This window comes from Syngnathoides biaculeatus, chromosome 3 (genome assembly GCF_019802595.1).
Source record: "Syngnathoides biaculeatus isolate LvHL_M chromosome 3, ASM1980259v1, whole genome shotgun sequence".
In the NCBI taxonomy this organism is placed as follows: Eukaryota; Metazoa; Chordata; class Actinopteri; order Syngnathiformes; family Syngnathidae; genus Syngnathoides; species Syngnathoides biaculeatus.
The window spans coordinates 31,949,668-31,974,874 of NC_084642.1; the positions used below are offsets into that span (position 1 = coordinate 31,949,668).

General features: G+C 41.2%; 1 protein-coding gene and 1 long non-coding RNA gene across 3 annotated transcripts in view; one reads left to right on the forward strand and one right to left on the reverse strand.

The window, feature by feature from the left end:
- The window catches only part of LOC133498489 (E3 SUMO-protein ligase PIAS1-like), a 114,164-nt gene extending 89,730 nt beyond the window's left edge, over positions 1-24,434 (reverse strand). The window contains exon 1 of one of the 2 annotated variants that reach the window (XM_061815411.1): positions 24,349-24,434. In XM_061815411.1, the coding sequence (XP_061671395.1) occupies positions 24,349-24,378 (30 nt within the window). In that variant the 5' untranslated portion in view covers positions 24,379-24,434. Of the gene's footprint in view, positions 1-22,889; positions 22,990-24,348 lie in introns of those variants that run through there. The other variant, XM_061815412.1, reaches the window with a different exon arrangement.
- Positions 7,429-10,479, forward strand: LOC133497475 (uncharacterized). Its single transcript, XR_009794047.1, has 2 exons — positions 7,429-7,674; positions 10,263-10,479. It is a non-coding gene; the product is annotated as an uncharacterized LOC133497475 (long non-coding RNA).
- Positions 24,435-25,207: the final 773 nt, after the last annotated feature.

Here is a 25,207-nt window from a genome sequence, read left to right on the forward strand (position 1 = left end):
GGTTAGGATTTTCAAAGGAATTATGCCTTAACCTAACATCCTTTACAAAAAAGTTAGCAATGGTTCTTTTCATTTTGTCATCTGTGACTATTTCCAGTCTAAATCTAATGGGTCTTGGCCACTAACGTAGGCCCGTCATGACGTTTCTTTTTAATGACATACTATAGTATTTTTATAGGGCTAATATACGTATTAATTCAGGGACAGTATATACTATTGTCATGAATAAGTATAAAGAGGATAAGTATAAAGAGTCATCAAATGAAAATGCAATATACTGCCAATCAAGTTTTGAGTTTGGATGGCACCGTGTAGAACAGGGCTACCCAGGCTTTTTTACCTCAAGATCTACTTTTCAAGCAGCCAGCCTCTCGCGAGCTACCGACGATGACGGGGGGTATGATGATGATCCTCCCAGACTATTTCAAGGTTAATGTTATGTTGCCTCCTTTATTTAAAATACAGAATTAGCTTTTTGTGCACTGTAATGTCTGTGCTGTCATCCTGGATCAGGCTATGCCAAGGTGGAATTTTAAAATTGCACACCATCTCATCCTGCACTTTCTACTTTGGCTTGAGCCCAGACCTTTCCCACTCGGAAAACCGAAAATCTCGTCCAGTTTAACCACTTTTTCTTTGATTATTCACATACTCTGACAGTCATTGCATCTTAAAAGAACAGCATTTTTTTTAACTTTCTCCATTAATATTGAAAGTAAACATAAGCAGCATGTCTAGCTCATCTTTACTCTACGATTCCCAGACTGTGGATGGTGTCATTATAAAACACATTGATGGGATGGGTAAAACTGTAACATTTGCAATTATGAGTGTATGTCTTTAAGAGTGGGGAAAAAGAGAGTGTGGCGGAGCAGGGGTCGTTGTTAGAGAAAGTTCCGTGTGCTGCCTAAAAGAAACCAGTGGCTTCTTCTTTTTTACACTACGTATGTGAATTGTGCCATTGGATGTAACAACCAGTCATCTCCCACTCATTGAATCACATTGCAAAATGGCACAAACTGAGTAGCTGTACATTATCATTTCAATTTGCATTGAATTATTTTTTTTGCGCACAACACAGAATATCAGCAAAGAGACTTCATTAGCGGTGTACAATTGCACACACGCAAAGTTTAGAGGGAACATTGGCTGACGTCTTTTGTTTTTGTTTGTTTTATGGGGCACGCTGTCCCGTGATCGACCAAGACTGTCTTGATCGACGCATTGAGCACCCCTGCTCTAGAGCCTTGAATAAGATTAATATTGAGGCCAAACGATATTAGAAAAACATGAAATTGCGATTTTTTTTTAAACGTAGTGAATATATTGTGATGTGAAATAGTGCAGAATCAGTGTGTGGAAAGTTCATTTTCTATACAAACAAGTTCAAAGTTCAGTTTACCATTACAATAACGAACTATTTAAGTTCATTGTTCAACATTCTGAACAAAGTTGAAATCGTTCATATTTATTTTTTCCCCAACATTATATGTCCCAGATCCCTCAAAATACTATGGGGGGCCGTTTAGGACATTATTCAGGACTTGCTCTCCAACGTACCACTCAAAGGCTTTCTGATACACTACTCAGTTTCACAAACACAACTTAAATCTTCTCATGTGCATGAGTGTTGATTTGAGTGTTGATTTAAAGACTAAAATAAAAGCTAAAAACCAGCAGAAAGGCAATAAAAGCAGTAAAGAAGGACAACAAATCAATTGAAAAAATATACTCATACATTGATTGAATATCACTCCATAGGTATTGAATTGTAGCCCTTTGAATTGTAATTAAATTGAATAATGATGTTGGTCCAGACTCTCACCCCAGTGTGAATGCAAAGCATGCACACACAGGCAGAGAAGACGAGAACAGGTAAGAGAGCAGAGCAGAGAGCCTGTATCATTAGGGATTAACCTAGCCACAAACTCTACAAATAGACTGTCTCCTCCGATAAGTTGCCAAAGCACAGACCCTTATTTGTATTGCCATGTTGCTACTGGAGAGAAGAGAGACGACAGTTCAAAGAAACTGAGCCGGGCCGGGACTCATTTGAAACTCAATTAAATGGCGACGAGCCTGTTAATGTTATACCAATCTACTTTGTATAATTAAGGATTCACACAGCAATTTAAAAATGAAAAAATGTTCAATGTTTCACCTGTTACACTCATGCTGCAGCTGTTTGATTCAAAACTCCCACATTTTACAAAACCATTTTTTTCTACTGTTTGAGATGTTATATTGGGAAAATGGTGCCTCAATAAATGTGAAATATGAATTAAAATCATCCACGTGTTCCGGAGTACAAGGCAATTTTCTGCCAATCATTCACATTTCCAAGATGATCTACACTATAAGTGAAGATCTCCATACACAGTCCTGTCAAAAAAACAAAGCTGGTGCTCTCAAAAGTAAAGATGTCTGGAGGCAACCAATCAGAGAGTAAGGTAGCCTTGGCCAATGTTCCCTCTAAGCTGCGCCACTGTGCAATTACGCACTTGTCGCACAATCTCAGCGCACATGAAAATCGATCCAGCGCAGTCAACCACAGTCTGACATAAACATAATTCCTTTTTTTTTTTTTTTTAAACACGGAAGCACACATATTTTTACTTCCAATGTTACCTGACAACACCCCCCTCCGCTCTCGAAGGGATACACTCATAATTACAAACAGAACACACACCTGCAACTTTATATCTGTGGGCATGACTGGTGGACCACAGCCGTAACTTTATATCTGCGGGCATGACTGACCACACCCATACATTTTTCAAATGTGAGTGACTGCAAATAGCTTCCATTTAAGGATTACTGAGCCCACTCTACCCTTAGGAACGTTTAAGTGCAGCAGATTTTTTTTAAACTGCTATCATGTTTATTCCATGTTTTCCGTCTTTATGAGTGTGCACTTATTTTGACGAACAAATCAAATGAAGTTGGGACTTTGTGATTAATAAAACCAGAATACAATGATTTACAAATCATCTATGCATCCATCCATTTGCCCCTTATCCTCACAAGATTCACGGGAGTGCTGGAGCCTATCACAGCTTCCTTCGGGTAGGGGTGGGGTACACCCTGAACTGGTTGCCAGCCAATCACAGGGCATAATGAGACAAACAGCTGCACTCACAATCACAACTAGGGGCAATTTAGAGTGTCCAATTAAATGTTGCATGTTTTTGGAATGTGGGAGGAAACCGGAGTGCCCGGAGGAAACCCACGCAGGCGGGTCCGGGATTGAACCCAGGATCTCAGAAGTGTGAGGCCAACGCTTTACCAGATGAGCCACGGTTACGCCCCACCAAACACCTTATGAAATTGGCCAAACATACAGCTTCCGGAATAAAAACATTTCTTATTTTTTCCTGTTTTACATCATATGTCATCTTTGAGTTTCCTCCTGGATATTTTTTGCTCCTATCGGAACACAGAGTGCACAGCACTTTGCCGGGAATGTCCACTTTTTGTATGTGTTCGGTTAGACATGTTGATACCGTTTTCAGTCCTATCTGCACGGTTACACTTTTTTGAAATTTCCCTCCCGGTGATGGGTCTCGAGGAGTTTGTTGCATGGTCCCATGCTTCCCCCTCCTGTGCGCCTTTGCCTGGTGAGTCCAAATCCGCTTCCTCTAATCCTTTTTACAGAACCCGTTTGGCCATCTATTCGGGCCCTCCGTGTGGCGGCCAGAGGAGACCCCAAGTAGGGTGCCACCTGGCGCCTCTCGTGGCACGGCGACCAAGACAGTCAAGACATTGCAGACTATCTCCCACTCCGCGCCGACAACCAAGGCACAGGGACATCCCACTTCCACTTCAGGGATGGCCGGGACGCAGCCATCGTACATCCACATGTCGCAGGCAATCGAGCCTCAGCCGACTTCCCCCGACGCTATGCCAGCTCAGTCGCCGGCGGGCTGCAAGTCGTCGATCTTTGAAATTGCGGATTTTACGGACAGGATTCAGCAGCAATTGGACATTCTCGTTCCAGGATGGCCACAGCTGTTTCGAGCCCGTGCAGTGGTGACGAGCGACCTGCTGCCGAGCCACGTCCACGTCGCGGTAGCAACTGACCCACCACCGAGCCAAGCCCACATCGCATTTGCAACTGACTTCCTGGTAAACCACACTCACGTCACGGTGGTACCGACCCGCTGCCGAGCCAAGCCCACGTCGCGTTAGCCAGACTCGCTTCTGACCCAAGGTCAGGTCGCTGTGGCGACAGATTTCCTGGTGGACCAAGCTCAAGCCGCAGTAGCAACTGACCCGCTGCCGCGCCACATCTATGTCACGGTAGCAACCGACTCGCGACCGAACCAAGCCCACGTCACGGTGGCAACTGACCCGCCACTCCACATCCACATCGCAGTTGCCCGGAGAACCATGGCAACGCCACGGTAGCCACCAATCCGCTACCAAGTGAGGCCCACGTTGCGGTGGCAACTGACCCGGTGCCGCGCTACACCCACGTCCTGTCAAGGTGCCGACTGGCTGGCCTTCCACTCCTGTCAAGACGAAGAACAAGCCGCTGCTGATCCGCGTCTCGACGGCGACCGGCACGCAACCTCCTCACGCCCCTGTCTCGATGTTGGCCGCCTCCCTCTCCTGCTTTGATGGGGATTAATTGCTGGTCACCTGATGACCACGCTTCAAGGGCTAGTGATCCCCGGCCACCTCCCGACCTAGCCTCGACGCCGACCGATCCACGGCCGCTTCACGACCGAGCCTCAGTGGAAACCGATTCCCAGCCGTCTGACGACCACGCCGCAGCGGAGACACATCCTCGGCCGCTACCCTGTCATGTTCAAGCCTGGACCACGGCCAAGAAAGACATGGCATGGCCACCGCTCTGAGTGGTTTTATCTATTACACCTGGCGCCGGTCACAGTTGTTTCTCATGAGGCACTGTGATTAGACCACGGTCATTGTTTCTTGTTTTTTGGATCCTGCCTTCTTGGACTGTGTTGTCGTGCACAACTTTAGTTTATAATAAAACCCATTGAACATTATGTCCTCACCTTGGAGTCCTGCATTTGGGTCTGCCCCTGTACCGTTGGTTTGTGACAGGCTTTCCTCCTACATCCCCAAAACATGCAACATTAATTGGACACTCTAAATTGCCCCTAGGTGTGGTTGTGACTGTGGCTGTTTGTCTCGATGTGCAACCAGTTCCGGGTGTACCCTGCCTCCTGCCCGTTGACAGCTAGGATAGGCCCCAGCACTCCTGTGACCCTCGTGAGGAGAAGCAGGTAAGAAAATGGATGGATCGATTGATGGATGGATGGATGGATGGATGGATGGATGGATGGATGGATGGACGGATAGTCTCTTGTATTATTACATTGCATCTTTCTTGGCTGAGTAGCCTCTAGGCATGTACTGTAACTGTTAATGTTTTTGGTCCATCCGATTTGAGCTTTTCTGTGTTGCCATATGAATGTAAGCTTCCAGGGCCTTAGACTCAAGATTGCTAGCCGATGTCAAATACACCCTAAAGAAATGCCCGATCGTTTTCCAGACCAATCAGATTTAAGGTATAATAGAGGTAGCTAGCTGGCCTCCAGGGAGGATAAAACTTTTCCATCATCTGAATAGTTTAGAGGTGCTCAGACTTTTTTACTCTAAAACGTACTTTTCAAGCAGCGAGCCTCTTGCAATCTACCGACGGGTGGGAGGAGAAGGGCACACGCGCCTATCGCCGCGACTGCCATGGAGAAAGCAAAAGAGAGACCAAAGGTAGGAAGCCGGCTAGCGAGAACGCCTTTATGTGCGTGCGATCGATGTGTTTGCCACATCTGAGTCAAGCAACGAGACCGACGATAGGTTGATATCATTTTTTGGGGGGAGCACACTGTCACGCGATCGACCAAAACTGCCTCGGCGACACATTGAGAACCCCTGGTTTAGAACTATTCGAGCGGAGTTTTTCTTACATAAGGTTACATGAACCTGGCGGTTGTGCAAGATAACGAACATGAAAAAGGTGTTTTTAAGACAAACCGGACATTGTAATAGCAAGTTGTACAATGATTGTAGCGCGGTGTCATGTTTCAACCCAGTAAAGGATGGGATCGCCCATTTAACAACTAGGTAAGGCACCCAAACCAGCTGGCAAAAGAGGATGGAGTTTATCAATAAATAAAATGCCTCTCTGGTGAGTACAATGTCTGTTATTTCAAGTTTTTACATTTTTGTCATGTTATTACCCAACTCATGATTGTGATCTGCTATATTGTAGTGTAAAGATTTGGCGTAAGAACTACAGGAGTAGTTTTTCTAGCTAAAACATCACAATTGACTTGTGTGAGTCTGGTTCATAAAACATGGATCAGTTGCAATTGCGACGATGTCAGGCTGAAAGTGTTCATATTCGTTTTCGCCTCATTAACTACCTCTGAAAAGGATTCCAACAGTAGTGTCACAAGTCTACCAGACACTGCTGCTAATGGTGGTGTCTGCTTTCGTTTTATGAATTTTTTTAAAATTACGTCATTATTAATTAACCCGGCAGGCTCATGACAGAGTTACATGTTGTGATGTAAGAAATTAAATATTTTGGTCACCAGTCACAATTTTAGATGGTTTTTTTTTTTTCATTCTAGGACGTTCATCAAACAGGTGCTTTTGGTGCTGAGGGAACTCATTTTCTCAATTGTCAACCTGTGCACGCGTGTGCGAACACACGGTATTGACTGCTGAGCGAAGGCCCACGTCCAAAATGGACTGCCCGCCACTAGCAAACACAGTGATAGTTGACAAAAATACAGTCAATGTTGCCAACTTTGCTATGTTTAGTGGATTTTCCTACCCCAGTAGCAACTCCTTTTCCAAAAAGTGACTTGCAAAGTTAATTGGTCCTAAGAAATGCAAAATATTGATGGAATCAGATTGACATTGTTTGCCACATCACAAGAAAGGAGCAAGCACAAGGCATGGAATCAATTGACTCAAACTGAACATGACCAAAAATGTGTCCTGTGATACATATGAAGCAGTTATTTAGCAATAGATCTGAAACTTTTGACCCGAGGTATGTACTTCCAAGTCGCAAATATTTTGCTAAGGTCACGTTACCCTGCCTACATATGAGAAAAGTGTGTGAGAGCTTTAGGTAGTATAGGTTCACCGCTTTGATACACACACATGCACAAGCTGAGACATTGACGCTTTACAGTTCATTGTTGAAAATTCCAAATCTTAAAAGGTCTAATCCAGAGGAAATGTATTTGATTTGTCTATCATACAAATGTAGCTAAAATTTCTTTAAAAAATATTTTAAAAATTCTCAACACAACAGAAATGAAATAAATTAGCGTCAAAGTCAGTCTCAAGATTTTGTTCGAAATGTCACTTAAACTCGGCAAGTTCCAGTACTCTCTGGAATGTGATATCAAGTCACGACAACATTTAGCCAGAGAGTGAAAAAGCTAGCAACGGTAATGAGGAAGTGTGTTGTATGCGGCTGTTCTGAGTCAAACGCCGACGCAGTCAGCTTACATGAATGGCCGAAAGATTAACAGATAGGCAAATCATGGACCAGGTTTGTGTAGACAAAACGGGCGTATTGGACTTACAAATCAAAGTCGACAGTAATACTGTATGTTCCAAGCATTTCACGGAGGACTGCTTTGAAAACCTGATACAGCGTTCACTTGGCTTCGGTAGCAAGTAAGTACATACATGTTCAATTGATTAGTATTGACAAGTATCTACCTCGTTTTAAATGTAAGTACAATACCGATACAGATATATATGTATTAATTTCAATGCCTCATATGATTGTTGGTGTGGTATGGTTTCCAAATCCATGTTAAAAAATATGTACAGATAGGATGAAGGAGTAAAACGGGACGGCAGTATCTGCATATGTATGAAGTAATCAGTCACTGTGATTTGACGGGGACCCGCGCGCCATTGCACTCGCAAATCTGCACAGTCGAGCACGAAAAATCACGCGCATAAAATTTGTTACAAGTAGAAATACAGAGACATTCTCAGCACACATGAAAACCAATCCAGCGCAGTGAACAGCAGCCTGACTCATTTTCTCTTTTGCTTTTATCTTTGTGCTGTTGCTTTAATGAATGTCAGGGTATGTGAATAATAGAAGAAAGAGTGGTGAAACTAGATGAGATTTTCTCTTTTTTGGGTAAAAAAAAAAAGTATGGTCTGAAGCCAAAGTAGAAAGTACAGGAGAAGATGGTGTATAATGTTAAAATTCCACCTTGGTACAGCCTGATCGAGGATGAAAGCACAGACAATTCAGTGCACAAAAAAGGTAATTCTGCATTTTAAATATAGGAAGCAACATAACATTAACCTTAAAACTGTTATGGAGCATCATTCAGTTTTCAACATGCATTGCTAAAGATATTCTGCAAGCAATTATTCAGTTTTACACCAAGAAAAACAGACAGTGATATCATTGTGGGTTAAAAGAAAAAATGAGACAAAGTTCCAAGCGACCTTTCAAATTTATAGTTCATAGTTGGCTTGGTTTAGTTAGCAATGTATTTTTTTGTTTGTTGACATTTTCATTCTAAGTTTGCAAAAACAAGATTGTTATTAGAAATGTTCTGATGGGAATGAAAATGCTGTAATCCAAATCTTTGAATGAGCCATGTAACTTCAATGGATGAGACTGATGTGACCATAGTGCATACGTCTGATGTCACTCACAGTGGTCAAAGGGGGCGCTCATGGGCTTAGTGTGTTCGCTCAGACAAGTAAAACATTAAGAGGGAACGTTGGTCTTGACATTAATTTACTCATTTCATAAACGTTGGTAACAAAAGAGGCCTGCTCCTAAACAATCAGTATTCACCCAGAAACAGGAAATGCAAGTTAACCAATGCCAAAAGCACACGTTCCGAGCTGCTTCACGTACTGGAAGCGCATTTACATCGAAAGTCATCAACATCATGACCATTGTCAAAGGAAATTCAGTTACACTAAAAACAGAGGTAATGTTTCAGTATCTTGTTCTTCTTTTCCTTTCGGTATGTAACTATAATAAATATGAGATTGTGATTTCCTTTAACTTGCTCCAAGTTCTAACATTAGACTGGTCTGGCCATACATCTAAATGCGAATGGTCATTTTCCCCTGTGGTACCGCGTTATCTTGAAGTTGAAAACTTTTCCCCTCTACATACTTGAGGAAAATATTGATCATCTACTGCTAGTGTTCTGCCCCAAGTGTTTAATATGTTAAGAAGATCGATTTTATTAGAAAAGATCTGTTTTTGTTGTTAATTTTGAGAGTGCATTGCTGAGCTTTTAATTTGAAACTGTAGAATACAGGAAGTAGGAAGCGCTGAGCAGAGCGAAAAACGGTAAAAAGCATGTCAACAGTTGAAAGATGTAGCACGTTGAAATCAGCTTATTCCTGTGCATGAATCCGTCAGAAAGCAATGGCTGTGAGTAGTTTATGTTCTTTACATGTTTTAGAAGTATTGTTAGTAACTTTAGCAGTATCTTCGTGCATATTTGTGAGCTGCACTGATTTAGTAACTTTACATGTTGTGTTCATTCTCTTGAGATAGCTAGCAGCAGTATGTGTATCTGCTACTCACTTCACTAGAATGCTGTTGCTGTTTGTGCATAAAACTTACTGAATGTGAATGTTTAATTCATATACTAATGGAAGATGTTTATACTCCATACTGATTTGACATTGCAGTCTATTTAGTATGTTTTGAATTTCTTTTTCTAGTTTCACTCCATTTTCATTGTGTCACCTGACTTGACCTGTTAAGAAGTCAATAAAGGGGCAAGCACGCTCACTTCCTGGCTCTTGAAAAGGAGTTTGGCTGGCTGTTTATTCATGTTAGTACTTTGGAAGTAAAACACATGAAGAGAACAGTACAGCTAGCTTTCATCAATGGATTGACAATAAATGCCGCCATAAATTACACTAGATTATAACAATACATCATAATGAAATAAAATGTTTTGATTATACTTAGTACACTTAGTTTTGAAATTGAATGTCTATTGACCGCTTTAAAAATGTCTGTCTCAGTGCAATGTCAATAAATTCTGATTATGGTATTACGTAACAACTACATACTTGGGTATAGAAACTAAGTTATTTTAAGGTCTTGAGATTCCATCCTTAATCAGACCCGCAACTTTATCTGCGGGGATGACTGGTGGACCACACCAGTAACTTTATATCTGCGGGCATGACTGACCACAACAGTATATTTTTTTTCAAGTGTGAGTGACTGAAGTAATGTAATTTCCATGTTTCAGGGCATGCGGAACACCTGTTAGAAGAGCGCCGGACCCTCTATGTGGATGCAGGCGTAAAAACTTCCTCTGTTGACACCCAAGCACCACCCCCTCTCAGCAGCCAGTACACAAAACCAAGCAAACACTTGGCTATTCAGGATCATTTTTCAAGATTTTCAAATCAAAGCTGTTGAAATGATATGTTGTGAAAATTAAAAAAATAATAATAATACTTCAATTTAAACACTGTGTCCAGTTTGTTAAACTGAAACTAAATTCTAGCCTGATGGATTTTCAGTGGCAGAAGTTTTATGTTACGAACTTCTGACACATGCTGATTAAACAGTCATGTTGCATGATGCAAAAAATTAATGCATTAGTCTGGTCTTGGCGGCATGGTGACTCAGCTGGAAAGCGTTGGCTTCACAGTTCTGAGGTCCCGGGTTCAATCCCAGACCTACCTCAGTGGAGTTTGGATGTTCTCCCCGTGCCTGTGTGGGTTTTCTCCGGGCACTCCGGTTTCCTCCCACATCCCAAAAATATGCAACATTAATTGGACACTCTAAATTGCCCCTAGGTGTGATTGTGAGTGCAGCTGTTTGTCTCCACGTGCCCTAAGATTGGCTGGCAACCAGTTCAGGGTGTACCCTGCCTCCTGCCCGTTGACAGCTGGGTTAAACTCCAGCACTCCCCGCGACCCTTGTGAGGATAAGCGGTGAAGAAAATGGATGGAGGATGGATGGATGGATGGATGGATGGATGGATGGATGGAACTTGTGTCAACCTCTGTATATCTGACCTACATGGTGAAAGCAAGGTGAGGTGGCATACTCTGGATTTTAACTCTCCAGCTCCTAATGACATTGTAAGGAATAAAACAATATCATATTTAGCATGTGCATATACAAATGTTTATTGATTGATGGTTTCACCTTCAGTGGTTTGCAAAAAAATAACTTGGATTAAAAACTTTTTCAGCGCTGTGGTACTTACAGATGATATCACAAATTCTTGAACCATTTTGCTTACTCTAGTTAGAGTCAACTTGAAAGGTACAATTTTGAACCAGAACAACAAAAGATATTTTAGAGTCGAAACGTTCACGTAATTAGAGCAATGTCCATCAATTATTAGTCAAGGATCAACACCCACACTTTAGTTTTCATGCAAAGAAAAGGGTAATGTTCATCAGCTGGGCATGAATCCTGTGAACACAGCATAACCTTCAAGTCCTGGGGGTGGAAATTCTGCTCGGATTCTCTGCACGGTACGTGGTGGTATAACAACCCTGTTGCTCTTGCCGAGAGGCCCCCAACACCACCTCACCAACTGTCTGAGGCAACATGGCGATTTCTTTCATGTCTCTCTCGTGTGAAGACGTTTCTGCCATAATGGTATTGAAAGACATGCCAGGCTGTCTCCAATACAAATGGGTTTAGGCAGACTGGGTGAAAGCCTTCATGGTTAACAATGCAAGCCAAGGCGGTTCCATCCAACTTCTGGGCGGTTTCTGTAATTTCCTTACAGCAGTGGCATTCTCTCTGGGAAGAAATTGGCCGGCAATTTCCACATTTACACCTGGGTAAAAAATATAATCAGTTAAAATAATGTTATTTGGTTTCTTTAAGGTGCAAAGTTGGATTTCATTACTATCTTTTGCTCGCCAAGATAAGGCTGAAATAATGCCGCTGTGGCGTAAAGCCCTATCGTTTATTCATTCATTATCTTCTGACTAAAGAGTGAAAACATGACATACTTAAATATATGCAAAGCTACCTTAACAACAATTAAGGAATGGACAATGTTAAATTTATAACTTGCCCCTTATGTCCTTCTAATCTTCTTCTTTTCCTTTAAGCTTGTCCCGTTAGGGGTCGTCACAGCATGTCATCTTTTTCCATCTAAGCCTATCTCGTGCATCTTCTTCTCAAACACCCACTGTCCTCATGTCCTTCCTCACAACATCCATCAACCTTTTCTTTGGTCTTCCTCTCGCTCTTTTGCCTGGCAGCTCCATCCTCAGCACTCTTCTGCCAATATACTCACTCTCTAGCCTCTGAACATGTCCAATCCATCTAAGTCTGCGCTCTCTAACCTTGTCTCCAAAACATCCAACTTTGGCTGTCTCTCTAATGAGTTCATTTATAATCCTATCCAACCTGTTAGCTCCAAGCGAGACCCTCAGGATCTTCATTTCTGCTCCCTCCGGTTCTGCTTCCTGTTGTTTCTTCAGTGCCACTGTCTCTAATCTGTACATCATGGCCAGCCTCACCACTGTTTTAGAAACTTTACCCTTCATCTGAGCGGAGACTCTTCTGTCGCATAGAACACCAGACACCTTCCGCCAGCTGTTCCACCCCACTTGGACCTGTTTTTTTACTTCTTTACCACACTCTCCATTGCTCTGTATTGTTGACCCCAAGTATTTGACCCTCGCTATCTCTTCTCCCTGAAACTTCACTCCTCCTCCTCCTCCACCCCTCACATTCATGCACGTATATTCTGTTTTACTTCGGCTAATCGTCATTCCTCTCCTTTCCAGTGCGTGCCTCCATCTTTCTAATTGTTCCTCCGCCTGGTCCCTGCTTTCACTGCAGATCACAATATCATCTATGAACATAATAGACCAAGGGGATTCGAGTCTAACCTCATTTGTCAGCAAACCGCAAACAGGAAGGGGCTCAGCGTGGATCCCTGATGCAGTGCCACCTCCACCTTAAATTCTTCTGACACACCAACAGCACACCTCATCACTATTCTGCTGCCCTCATTCATGTCCTGAGCTCTTCTAACATATTTCCTTCTGACCTTCTCTGTACTTTTCCACGAGCATCCTCAAGGCAAATAATGCATCTGTGGTACTCTTTCTAGGCATGAAACCAAACTGTTGCTCGCAGAAACTTACATCTGTCCTGAGTCTAGCCTCCACTACTCTTTCCCATAGCTTCATTGTGTGGCTCATCATCTTTATTCCTCTGTAGTTTTCCCAGTTCTGAACATTGCCTTTGTTCTTAAAAATGGGGACTAGCACACTTTTCCTCCATTCTTCAGGCATCTTTTCACCCGCTATTATTCTGTTGAATATGTTGGTCAAAAACTCCACAGCCACCTCATCAAATTGCTTCCATACATCCACTTGTATGTCATCGGGACCAACTGTCTTTCCATTTTTCATTCTGCTGAGTGCCTTTCTAACTTCTCCCTTACTAATCAAACCCACTTGCCGGTCATTCACGCTTGCCTTTTCTACTCTACCTTCTCTCCCATTTTCATCATTCATTAACTTCTCAAAGTACTCTTCCCATCTACCTAGCACACTACTGGCACCAGTCAACATATTTCTCTCACGATCCTCAATCACCTTTACATGCTGAACATCCTTCCCATCTATCTCTCTGTCTGGCCAACTTGTAGAGATTCTTTTCACCCTCTTTCGTATCCAACCTGGTGTACAGGGCATCATATGCCTCTTTTTTAGCCTTCGCCACCTCTACCTTTTCTCTACGTTGCATCTCAATGTATTCCTTCCACCTCTCCTCAGTCCTCCCCATGTCCCCATTCTTCTCTAATCTCTTTCCTTGGATGATTTCCTGCATTTTGGGGTTCAACCACCAAGTCTCTTTCTCCCCTTTCCTACCAGAAGGCACCCCAACTACTCTCCTGCCTGCCTCTCTGAGTACCTTGGCAGTAGTATTCCGCTCTTGTAGGTCACTCTATGTTCCTGTCTCTTCTGGAAATAAGTTATGTCTTATGTCCTTTTAATACAAATACAAATACAAATTACATATTTCTATGTTTATGGCTATTGCTACAACTACTGATCATTTAGTTTAAATAACGATAATCACTGGCAAAATGTACGTGTACTGTAATGTCCAACTCAGAGCGTACTATAGATGTGATCTTTAAACGCAGAACGATATCGAAGGTTTAAATTTTTGTTTTATGCCGACTCAGTCACTAGTACAACAAGAACAAGAAACGGCTCACTGTTGTGTGCAAGCAGGATCAGATGTTTTTGAATTAGATTATTTCGTCAATAAGGTGTATGTATATTTCTTGAGGCACCTACCAGCCTATGTTTTGGGTGCGAAGTTCCACATCAACTTGGTCAGGTCTCGCCGAATCCTGTTCTTGGGTGGCATTTGTCAACTCCGGTTCGAACATATGTATATGGTTGAATTACAACCTCAAATGCATGGGATATTTTTCGCAAGTAAGAAAATTCCTCCTCTTCAATTCCTTTCCCTTCCACAGAGCATTCCATAAAAACTTATTCATCACTGCTGTCTATCTCCTCAAGATCCCACTTGCAGCGTGTATGATTGTCTTTGTAGGAATCCATTGTCTTTACTGGGGTCGTCTAGGTGTGACGTCACACGGCTGTCAACCGCTCCTCGGTTTGAAACAGACATGGAAGACATTCGGATTCCAAAGAAAACCTGCATTTTGGCGCTAATTTATTTCATTTCTGTGTTGAGAATTTTTTATATTTTTTTGTAAAAAGATAAGATACGTTCCCTGTGATATACAAATAAAATATGGGTCCTCTGTATTAGCTCTTTAAGTTAATAAGGAGTTACATACAGTGTTTCGGTATGTTGTGACAAAACCTCATTTGTTTTTCTATGAAAGCTAATGCTTGGGGGATCAAAGCATGTTTGGTATCAGGAGAAATAAAGCTAATCTCTGAAGGTAAAAAAAAAAAAAAAATTTAAGAAAAAAATAATTTCACTTTGTATGTGTGAAGGAGGAATAAAATGTAAAATCAAACAACAGATTTGATTTATGGCCATGTCACGGAGTTTTTTTCATTCATCCATCCATTTTCTGAGCTGCTTATCCTCACAAGGCTCACGGGAGTGCTGGAGTCTATCCCATCAATCTTCAGACAGGGTGCATTCTGAACTGGTTGCCAGCCAATTGCAGGGCACCCATAAACAAACAACCATTCACACTAACATTTACATATTTTCCTTAACTAATATTCCTTGGTATGAGATGATTTTCCTTCTTGGATTACTGAAGATGGCGGCACGTGGCACACCTGTAGCACGTTGGCTTCATAGTTTTGAGGACCGGGGTTCAAATGCCCCCGTTGCATCCTACATCCCAAAAACATGCATTATTTGGAGATTCTAAAATGCCCTCTATGTGTGATTGTGTGTGCAACTTGTCTGTCTCCATGTGCCCTGCAATTGGCCTGCAACTAGTTCAAGATGCACCCTGCCACCTCCCCGATGACAGCTGCGATTGGCTCCACCACTCCCATGACCCTTGTGAGGATAAGCAGCTCAGAAAATTGATGGATGGATTACTGAAGATATACAGAACCACCTTAAGGAGTTTTGCTGTCAAACAAAATTAATCAAAATACATTTAGACATGAGTAAACTACAATGACCATTGTTCATTTACGACATAAAAATGTGCGGATTAACGAAGGATTTTTTTGCAGCAAATTCTATGAGCGAGCAACATTAATGAGACCGCCGCATCTCAAGACTACCAAAATTTTCCCTGCTTGATAATAGTTCTTCTGTTTGTGTGTCATGTGAAAAGTGGTTACATTTTAACTGCATCTCCAGCTGCTGACAAGGGAAAGTTCAAATAATTTTTGATATTAGGTAGTATTTATCTTCACAATGTACTCTTTGTTTAGTTTTAATGGAGGGCAAAGGACATTATCAACAAAAATAGTGTTATCAAGATTCTAGAATTTAAAATTTCTAAACAAATGCTTGCAGTGACGCATCCCAGTGGCACTGTCGGTCAGGGGTCGCCAACCCCCAAGCCCCGGACAATACCGGTCTGTAGATCATTTTGTACCAGGCCACAAATAATAAATAGTAAATGATAAAAATATATGTATAAATGTTTTTTTCTTGAGGGTGTCTTATTTTGAAAAGAAGCCACTTCCACCCTCACCGAATTTCCTCGCTTCACTGTTTGCCGCACCAGCAATACAAGCAAGCCCTTGTAAAATAAACCTGAAAAAAAACATGTCCGCGCTAGTACCATCATTTCTGGTCACGGCACGCCTTACTAAAGCTTAGAAGCCCTTTACTATTGGGGAACAATAGCATAAGAGTTATGAGGTTTGGTAAGTTGGAGTTTTCATTTAATGTTCATTTTCAAGATGATCGTGTGAATTTATTTTGGCATATATATATATGTCACACCTTGATAACCGGTCTGTGAGAAAAACTCTAAACCGGTCTAAACACTGTGAACTGATTATGACAACAGATTTTGGTGACCAACTGTGGTGACTAATAATATCCAGCACTGCACTGGAGCGAAACTATGTTATAAAAAAATAACAAATCTAAATAATAAAAAATCTTCATTTAAAAATAACTTTAGAAATGTAATTCATACAAAATGAAAAATTACAATTAAGTCTGGGACAGGCCCCGTAGCTCAGTGGTTAGAGCACTGGTTTGGTAAACCAAGGGTTTCTGGGTTCGTATCCCACTGGGGCCTCCACTCCCTGAGAAGGGTTGCGTCAGGAAGGGCATCCGGCGTAAAAATTATGCCAAACATATATGTGCGTTCATCTGAGATGACACGCTGTGGAACCCAGTGCTCTGTCTTAAAAGTCTGATGTGATACAAATGTGCAAAAAGATATTTCTGTTGCATGTCATTGCGTATTTACGCATCACTAACCCGACTCTTCGGCATAAAACATTACACACTTCATTCAACAGGTCAGTGATACACTAACAAAGTGAAAGTTGTTCTCCTGCAATGATAAAAATAAAAATCAATAACTGATAAAAACTGATAAAAATTCAATCAAGCTCAGAGAAGATACTTCTCCCTCACTTACCTTTGAACATCTAGCCTTGTGTTTATTAATATTGTCCACATTTAGTCGTACGTGCGCTCTTCCGCGAGCCTTTATCTATTGTAGACACTTCGTCAACTATGTTTTAGGCTTTGGAAAATGAATCAAACTGGGCCCCTTGTATCAAGTCAAGTTACGTTTTCATGTTTTGCCATGTCCGATTTTTGACATTGTTTGATGTTTTTAGGGCAAAGCCTTCATGATTTTTGTTTCTCGTTATGCACAAGAGAGCCTGGATTATCGAGAACAGACGAGAAAATGCCAGAACCATGTGCTGGAAATGAATTAAAAATATTTTGGAAAAAAAAAAGATACCGATCTACAAACCTGAGTTCTGTAATGTAGGAAATTGAAACGACAACAAGGGGGAAATACTTTTTCATTGAACTGAAATGAACAAATATGGAATAAAAATAATCAAAACAGTGTCAAAACAAAGAGCAACATCTTACTCGTTACAGTATATTTGTGGTTATTTCTTTGGTCCAACTACTAATAACTAAGAACCAAGTATCAAGAGTTTCCACCACTCAGCCACAGATAAGTTTCTTATCAGTGCACTAAAAAAAACTCTCTCTTTTATGACTTTCACGGATTACGGTACATCTCATTTCAAGAACTGATTGATACAGCATAAAAAAATACCTACCTCTGCAAATCAAATTAGTTATCTTAAAGCTTTCTGTCTTAGTACTGTAGTCCACCAAGCTATGAAACACTGAGATGCACATCAAAAATAATAACTAAAACAAACATCGCCTCAAGCAGAGAGGAAACCACAAACTAATTTATCAGACAATCAATCACACCAAACTTCTCGAGATATTCTTGCAAACTTTCCAGTTCCAGCCCATCATATGTACATTTTTGGCTGCATTTACACCACTGCGCTGAGTTCTTCAAATTTGATTACATTTACTTTGTAGTTTTTATGCAGTAAGTCGGATACTTGTGTTAGTAACAACTCTCCGTAGCTTTTCTTTCTTTTTCATAAAGCAACAAAGCAACAACAAAAACCACAAAAAGCCAACAAAGAATTTGACTTCTTGGCCTCACAAAATAAAAGAAAGGGACTGTGAAAATGTTACCCCACTAAGGCCGCGGGTTGGGCATCGAGGATCAACTAGAACCGGGACTATAGTTACGGTTCTCCCTGAATCGTTCACATTTTAAAATTTCAGTTCCTCTTTTCAATGCCTAGTCCGGCGGCCCGGAAGAAGAAGTGGTCAAAACCCACAAAGAAGAGCACGCACAAAACTGTGCTTGTGCTTCAACAGCAGCAGCAAACAAGCCTTTCTTAACTTAGTTAAAATTAATGACCAGTCACCTCAGTGCGACACTTGGAAAAAGATTACCAGTATACTGTGCAAAGGAGGTTTTCATGATGAGTAGTGTCGATTGCGGTCCCTCGTGGGTCCTACGCCAAGCCTCAGCCTGTGCAGTGTGGAGCTTCAGTGAAATCAACTCTCAAGTCAATTGTGATTGAAACATGTCCATGCCATCATTAAGAAAGTTAACAAGGTAAACGATTGGTTGCACTTTTTCACTGACGGGTTTTAGCATTTATTTTAGTCTTCAGACCAACGTAAGAGTCGATGATAGAAGAAAAAGCTTAACAGTGAGCTAAAACTACACAGTAGCAACTTTACATCACAATGAATTGGGGCAAAATTCACAAACCTTATCCCAAATAATCTCAAGCACCGACCTTGTGCCTCATCGGTGGCTAAGGAAAGGAATAAACATTTTGTACTATTTGATTCCATCCATTTAAAAATAAATAAATCGCGCCAAAACGCTGAGTCCCGGTGCTTCAAAATAAAATGCTACAAGATTAAAACAGGAAGTTAAAACTTCCGCATATAGTTATAGTTGCAAATAACTAACAATTCTATAATGAACTTTCAGCTGCAAAAATCAATGAATATGAAGTAAATTGTGTTAGTTCCACACACATTTCCTTTTAAACGTTTGATATTGATACTGCTTCTAAAGAACCCCAATTAAAATATTTAATGTAGTCTCTCCTGCAGGGTGCTAAGAAAACGGATGATCATCATTTGGACACACTTTATTTAAACCATGCTAGCTCTATTGACAGAGTCCCCGAGAAGAATCGGAATCAAAATCGCTCAAATTCAAAAGAAGCCTTACTCTACTCGGGCCTATACTGTACCATGAAATGATAAACTCCATAAAGGAACGTCGGAGAGCAAAAACCTCAGAACTGTGAGGAAGGCATGTTTAAAGGTCTAATCCAGAGGAAATTTATTTTATTTGTCTATCATGCAAATGTAGCTAAAATTTCATTTAAAAAAAAAAAACTCAACAACAGAAATTATATAAATTAGCGCCAAAGTGCACATTTTCTTTCTGTTCCGAATGCCTCCTATGTCTGTTTCAAACTGAAGCTCTGTTGAAGCTGCTTCTGTATAACATCACGCAAAGACAACCCCAGTACAGAAATGGCTTCCTATATAGGCAATCATACATGCAAGTGGGATCTAGAGAAGATAGACAGCAGTGATGAAGAAGTTTTTATGGAATGTGTAAATGCTACTGGCTTCTTCTGCGTGCATAAGAGATCACACAGGTTTCCGAAGCAATGAGTGTTTACTGAACTCCGAGGACATGGAACACAGTGAACATAGATTGCCGCAGGTAAATAACTACAACATAGATAAGGGACCCAGCCCATAACACCCAGGAGAGGTGTATGCCCCTACTCGGCATAGTGACAAACAACCAATAATCTACAGAATGTTCTGTGGAAGAGGTAGGAACTGAAGGGGAGGAATTTTCTTATTCTTCACATGTTCGAAAAACATCCCATGCGGGTGTAATTCAACCATATATGTTTGAAACAGTGTGACGTTCTGAGAGTGGAATGCAACTCATGGTCGGGATTCGGCGAGACCTGACCAAGTTGACGTGGAACTTTGCACCCAAAACATAGACTGGTAGCTGCGTCAAGAAATCTACGTACACCTTGTTGACGAAATAATCTAATTAAAAAATGTTTAAACGTCTGATGCATCTTGCACACAACAGTGAGTCATTTGTTGTTGTTGTACTAGCAACTGGGTCACCATAAAACAAAAATCGAAACCTTCTGTATCGTTATGTGTTTAAAGATTTAGCTCGTATTTTAAAATTTCCACCTAATACTTGAGAGCACACACCGCTGTAGTCGAACTTCAGCAAGACCTAAGCGTTAACAGTACACTAACTTCATACAGTGTCCAAATTTTGTCACCTCCATCACATGGATATGGATATTTGCCGACATACAGTGAAGAAAATAAGTATTTGAACACCCTGCTATATTGCAAGTTCTCCCACTTAAAAATCATGGAGGGGTCGGAAATTTTCATCGTAGGTGCATGTCCACTGTGAGAGAGATAATCTAAAAAGAAAAATCCAGAAATCACTATGTGATTTTTTTTAACGATTTATTTATGTTATACAGCTGCAAATAAGCATTTGAACACCTGAGAAAACCAACGTTAATATTTGGTACAGTAGCCTGTTTGCAATTACACAGGTCAAACGTTTCCTGTAGTTGTTCACCACGTTTGCACAGACTACAGGAGGGATTTTGCCCCACTCCTCCACACAGTGGACATGCACCTACGATGAAAATTTTAGACCCCTCCATGATTTCTAACTGGGAGAACTTGCAATATAGAAGGCTGTACAAATACTTATTTTCTTTACTGTATATATCCATATCTGTATTGTAATTATATTTAAAACTAGGTCGATACTTGTCAATACTAAACAATTGAACACTTACTTGCTACTGAAGCCAAGTGAACGCTGTACCAGGTTTTAAAAACACTCCTCCGCTTGGAACATATTACTGTCCACTTTGATTTGTATGTCCAATGCGCCCGCCTTGTCTTCACAAACCTGGTCCATAACCTGCCTATCTTTTAATCCTTCGGCTATTCATGTTAGCTGACTCCGTGAGCGTTTGACGCAGAACAGCCGTATGCAACACTTCCTCCTTATCGTTGCTAGCTTTTTCACTCTGGCTAAATGTTGTCATGATGTGACGTCACATTCCAGAGAGTACTGGAACTTGCCGAGTTTAAGTGACATTTCGAACAAAATCTTGAGACTGACTTTGACGCCATTTCATTTCTGTTGTGTTGAGAATTTTTTAAATATTTTTTTAAGAAATTTTAGCTACATTTATATGATAGACAAATCAAATACATTTCCTCTGGATTAGACCTTTAAGACTGGGTTCCATTCATTTGATTGATGAAAATGTCTTTTTTCCCCTGCTCGTCCCGCTTAGTATGAAAAGGTTCCCTGCTCTAGTTCTATTCTGTGGACGAATAGACCACAACAGCTAGTGGAAACACACCAGAGTAGTGTCTATAAATAGACCAAAACTCAGATCAATACCTGCTAGAAAGGTTCCAATGCTGCTGTAGGTGTTTGAAAACAGCAGAAGTGGAAGATATACTAAACCTCTGTATCTAAAATTAATTAGAGATGTTCAAAAAGATGAAAAAAAAAAACATTGGTCAAAGTAGAAGTACTGATTCAACTCTACTAAAGAGTAAATTGTACTGAGTCTAACTGCAAAAGTAAAAATTAATGTTTTCTGTCAATGATTTGGTTTTGATGACTTGGGACAATCAAAAAAAAAACCATGAAATAAAGCTACATATAAATATCTAACAGCTTGAAAACTTGATTATTGTACCTTTAAGATAGCACTGCCTTGATTTTTATGCTGTCAAGAAAATGTTCCCGTAGCTTTCCAAACAGGAGTCCCCAAAAATGCTAAAAACAGGGGGAAAATGGACCATACCAGTATTTGTTCGGTCTAATATTAGATGGGCAACACAATTTATTTGTAACAAAAATGTTACATTTCTTTTAAACTTGGCTATAGATGGAGAATTGTTGTGGCCACAGTCATTAATGGTCACAGGTTCATATTCCTCTGTGGGGCTTTATTGTTCTGGTTTACAATACCCCAAAATTTTTAAATCAATCAACAACCGTGGCTGGAAAAAAAAAAAAATGAACAAGCCCATTTTATTAAAAGGAATCCGTTGTGAAATCCATGCAAAAAACGTAAATACTCGAGTAGAGATTCCTGAAGAAAAAAAAAAAAAATCAACTTGGATATAGCAAGCGAGTACCTGCACTTTCAACTCTTAAATAAGAGCACAAAGTGCAAAAAAATTAAGGGTCTTATATTGACGTGCCTAACGGTTCAGGAGGCATCCGGGCGCCGCTCCAGTCGTCCTCAACAGGTCAAGTGAGCGTCACATTCGAAGGAAGGTGACAGCTTGTCAACTACCGCCCGAGGACAGAAACGCCAAATAAACAGTGAGTGCGGGCCGCGTGATTTTGAAATGTGAACCGCGCACACACACCAATGCTGCTGTCAGCTTCCACAGTGTTGTGACAGGCAGTCGGCTCGCCGGCCGACGCCGTTTCTCTGCGAGACCGCTTCCAAAAGGTACATATGAACCCACACGACGTCAGCTCACAACATGCCGTTTGAACGTGAAACACTGAGCCGAGTGCATGTTTACATTAAGAGCGCTCAGCAGCCTCGGTCCGCTTCAGCCAAGCCCGCGAGTCTCCATATCAACATAAACACGCTCGCTGGTGCGCTCCATAAAGTTGTTGGCTGTTTATGTCAGAAACGTCGTGCGCGAGCACGCTCCGGCGCAGCGACGCTTTTAGCGGCAAAGCCACGAGTGACTCGACAAGTGAACGCTCGGCAACGGAGGAAAACCATCAGGAATTCAGGCTGCGCCTTACCTTTAGTTCCGCACTCTCCGCCATCTTGTATTGGTGTGCGCAGGCGCGCTGAGGGCGCCCGGGCGCGGTGACGCGCTCGGCGCCTCGTGAGCGTGCGCCGGGCCACTGCCTTGGGGTTGCAAACCAAGCAGGTGTGTGGTTTTCTTTCCAAATACATTTCAATCAACATCATTCGTGAGGTTTACTCATTATCATAATGGCGCTACTGGACATTGTTTTGTTTTGTTTGTTTGTTTTTCAATCCAAAGATGTATTATGTAGGACAAGATGTTCCCTCTATTCATGCATATTTTGGCACCGATGAGGCTCTATGGGATGTTCAAATAAGTGATGGCACCCTCCGGGTTATCAAGTGGGTTTTCTTACGTCATCAAGTGTTTCGCTGATAGGCCACACTTTAACCTCACCATTCATGCACGAGGCATCCTTCGATTAAACATGAAAACTCGGATTCATAATATGTGCAAAACAGAGTTGAATGCAAAAAAAATCCTGCTTCTTTAGATCTATTTTTAAGATACAGAGTATACTGCGTTGTATTCCAATTCCATTGCATGATATATACAGTTTACTGTACTCTATCCATTTGCATGCTTGTATCGAATTGTAACGTGGAAATCCCATTTACTATTAATTCTGGTTGACAGGTACTACAACGTGTGCATAAAACCGAAGTAATTATTGCCGTAGTGAAGATCAATTTCAATTTCTCCACTTGTGCGGTACAGTACTTTTTTTAAAGGGCTTTCTTTACTTAGCCAGTAGATGGCGCCCAAAGTACAGCAAATGACGACCCCAGGCAAATGAGGACTAATGTAAGAAATCCCTTTTTCTCCCACGATGACTTAACATTGTATTTGTAATAATTTAATATGGCTGCCCTTCGATGCGGCTTAATGCTTGTAATACAGCATGGACACAAAATACATTTGCTTTTGGACCCTAATCTATTATCACACCAGGTTTCATTCACAAAAGATTCTATAGAGAAACAAGTCATGCAAGATAGCTAAGAAGAATAGGTTTTATCCTAATACTGTAGTATATACAGTAGGTCTGCCATCTGTCGCATTGTTAATAGTCATCGATGGGGCAGGTGTCTGTGACCGCACGTGTTTATACAAATTTAGAAATAATCCCAGCAAATACAGTCACACAATGTCAGAGAGCTGAGACTGAATGTAGTTTAAATATAGGTCGTCAAAATGCATTAAAAGTGTCTGGCCAGCTCGATGAAAAATCAAAGCCGCATTGGATGAAAATGAATGAGTACAGTGACAAAATATTGGCCCTGATTGCAAATGCTTACATTTTTTAAGTTTCCTCCTTCTTAATGTTTAAGATCATCAAACAAATGTTAATATCTGATACAGTATAACCCAAGATACCTTGCAATTCTCTTTTTTAATGGTGATTTGATCTGATAAGGGAGTTTAAAAAAATAAATAAATAAAGTTACCTTCCAGCTTACAAGACACTGTTTGAACATGAAACAGTGAGCAGACAGCGGGTTTCCATTTTTACCCGCTCAGCCTTCACCCCAACACGGAGATGCTAATGCATGTTTTTTTTTTTTTTAATCACTAATCGGATTCATTACTGTAACGCCCTGCTTTGTGGTCTTCCCAAAAAGAGTATTTCAAGACGACAATTACTCCAGAATTGGGCAGCACGTGTCCTGAGGAAGGCCAGAAGGCAAAAAGAGCACATGACCTCGATTTTGAAATTGCTGTATTGTGTGTTTAAGGGTGGGTTTGAATGTTCTTCTCCATTTCATAACAGTCTTGGGCCTTCCCTATTTCTCTTTTTCCGCAGCTTTTCAGATCTCTCCAGCTGTCAGTCATCTCTCGAGTCAGGACACAAACTCATGGTGACAGCGTTTCAGTTCTCCAGAGGGCCCTAGAGAATGTTCTTGTTTTTAAGAACAGCCTCACCAATCAGCTTTTTAACCAATATGAATTTGTTTAACGTGCTTCCTTTGACTGAGCGTCATGTTTATTCTTCTATTTCATCTCAATTCTTTCATTATCATTATCATTCATTATCCTTTTTTTTTTTTTTTTTGCGTAATATTTAATTTCCTTAGGGAAAGGGAGCCCCTCTGCCATGGGACCTAGGATGTGTTGTGGGTGTGGTCAAGCCTCTCTGGACCCCAGTAGCCATAGGTGCAGGTTCTCACCAGTGGTCCACCAGACAGCTCCCTGAGATGGTTTTTCTTTACCAGGATGTTCCGTACTCAGCCTCAGGTTACTAAGTCATTACAGAATTATTTTTAACCTACATGAGCGTGTGTGTCCTTGGTGACTAGAGATGTGTGG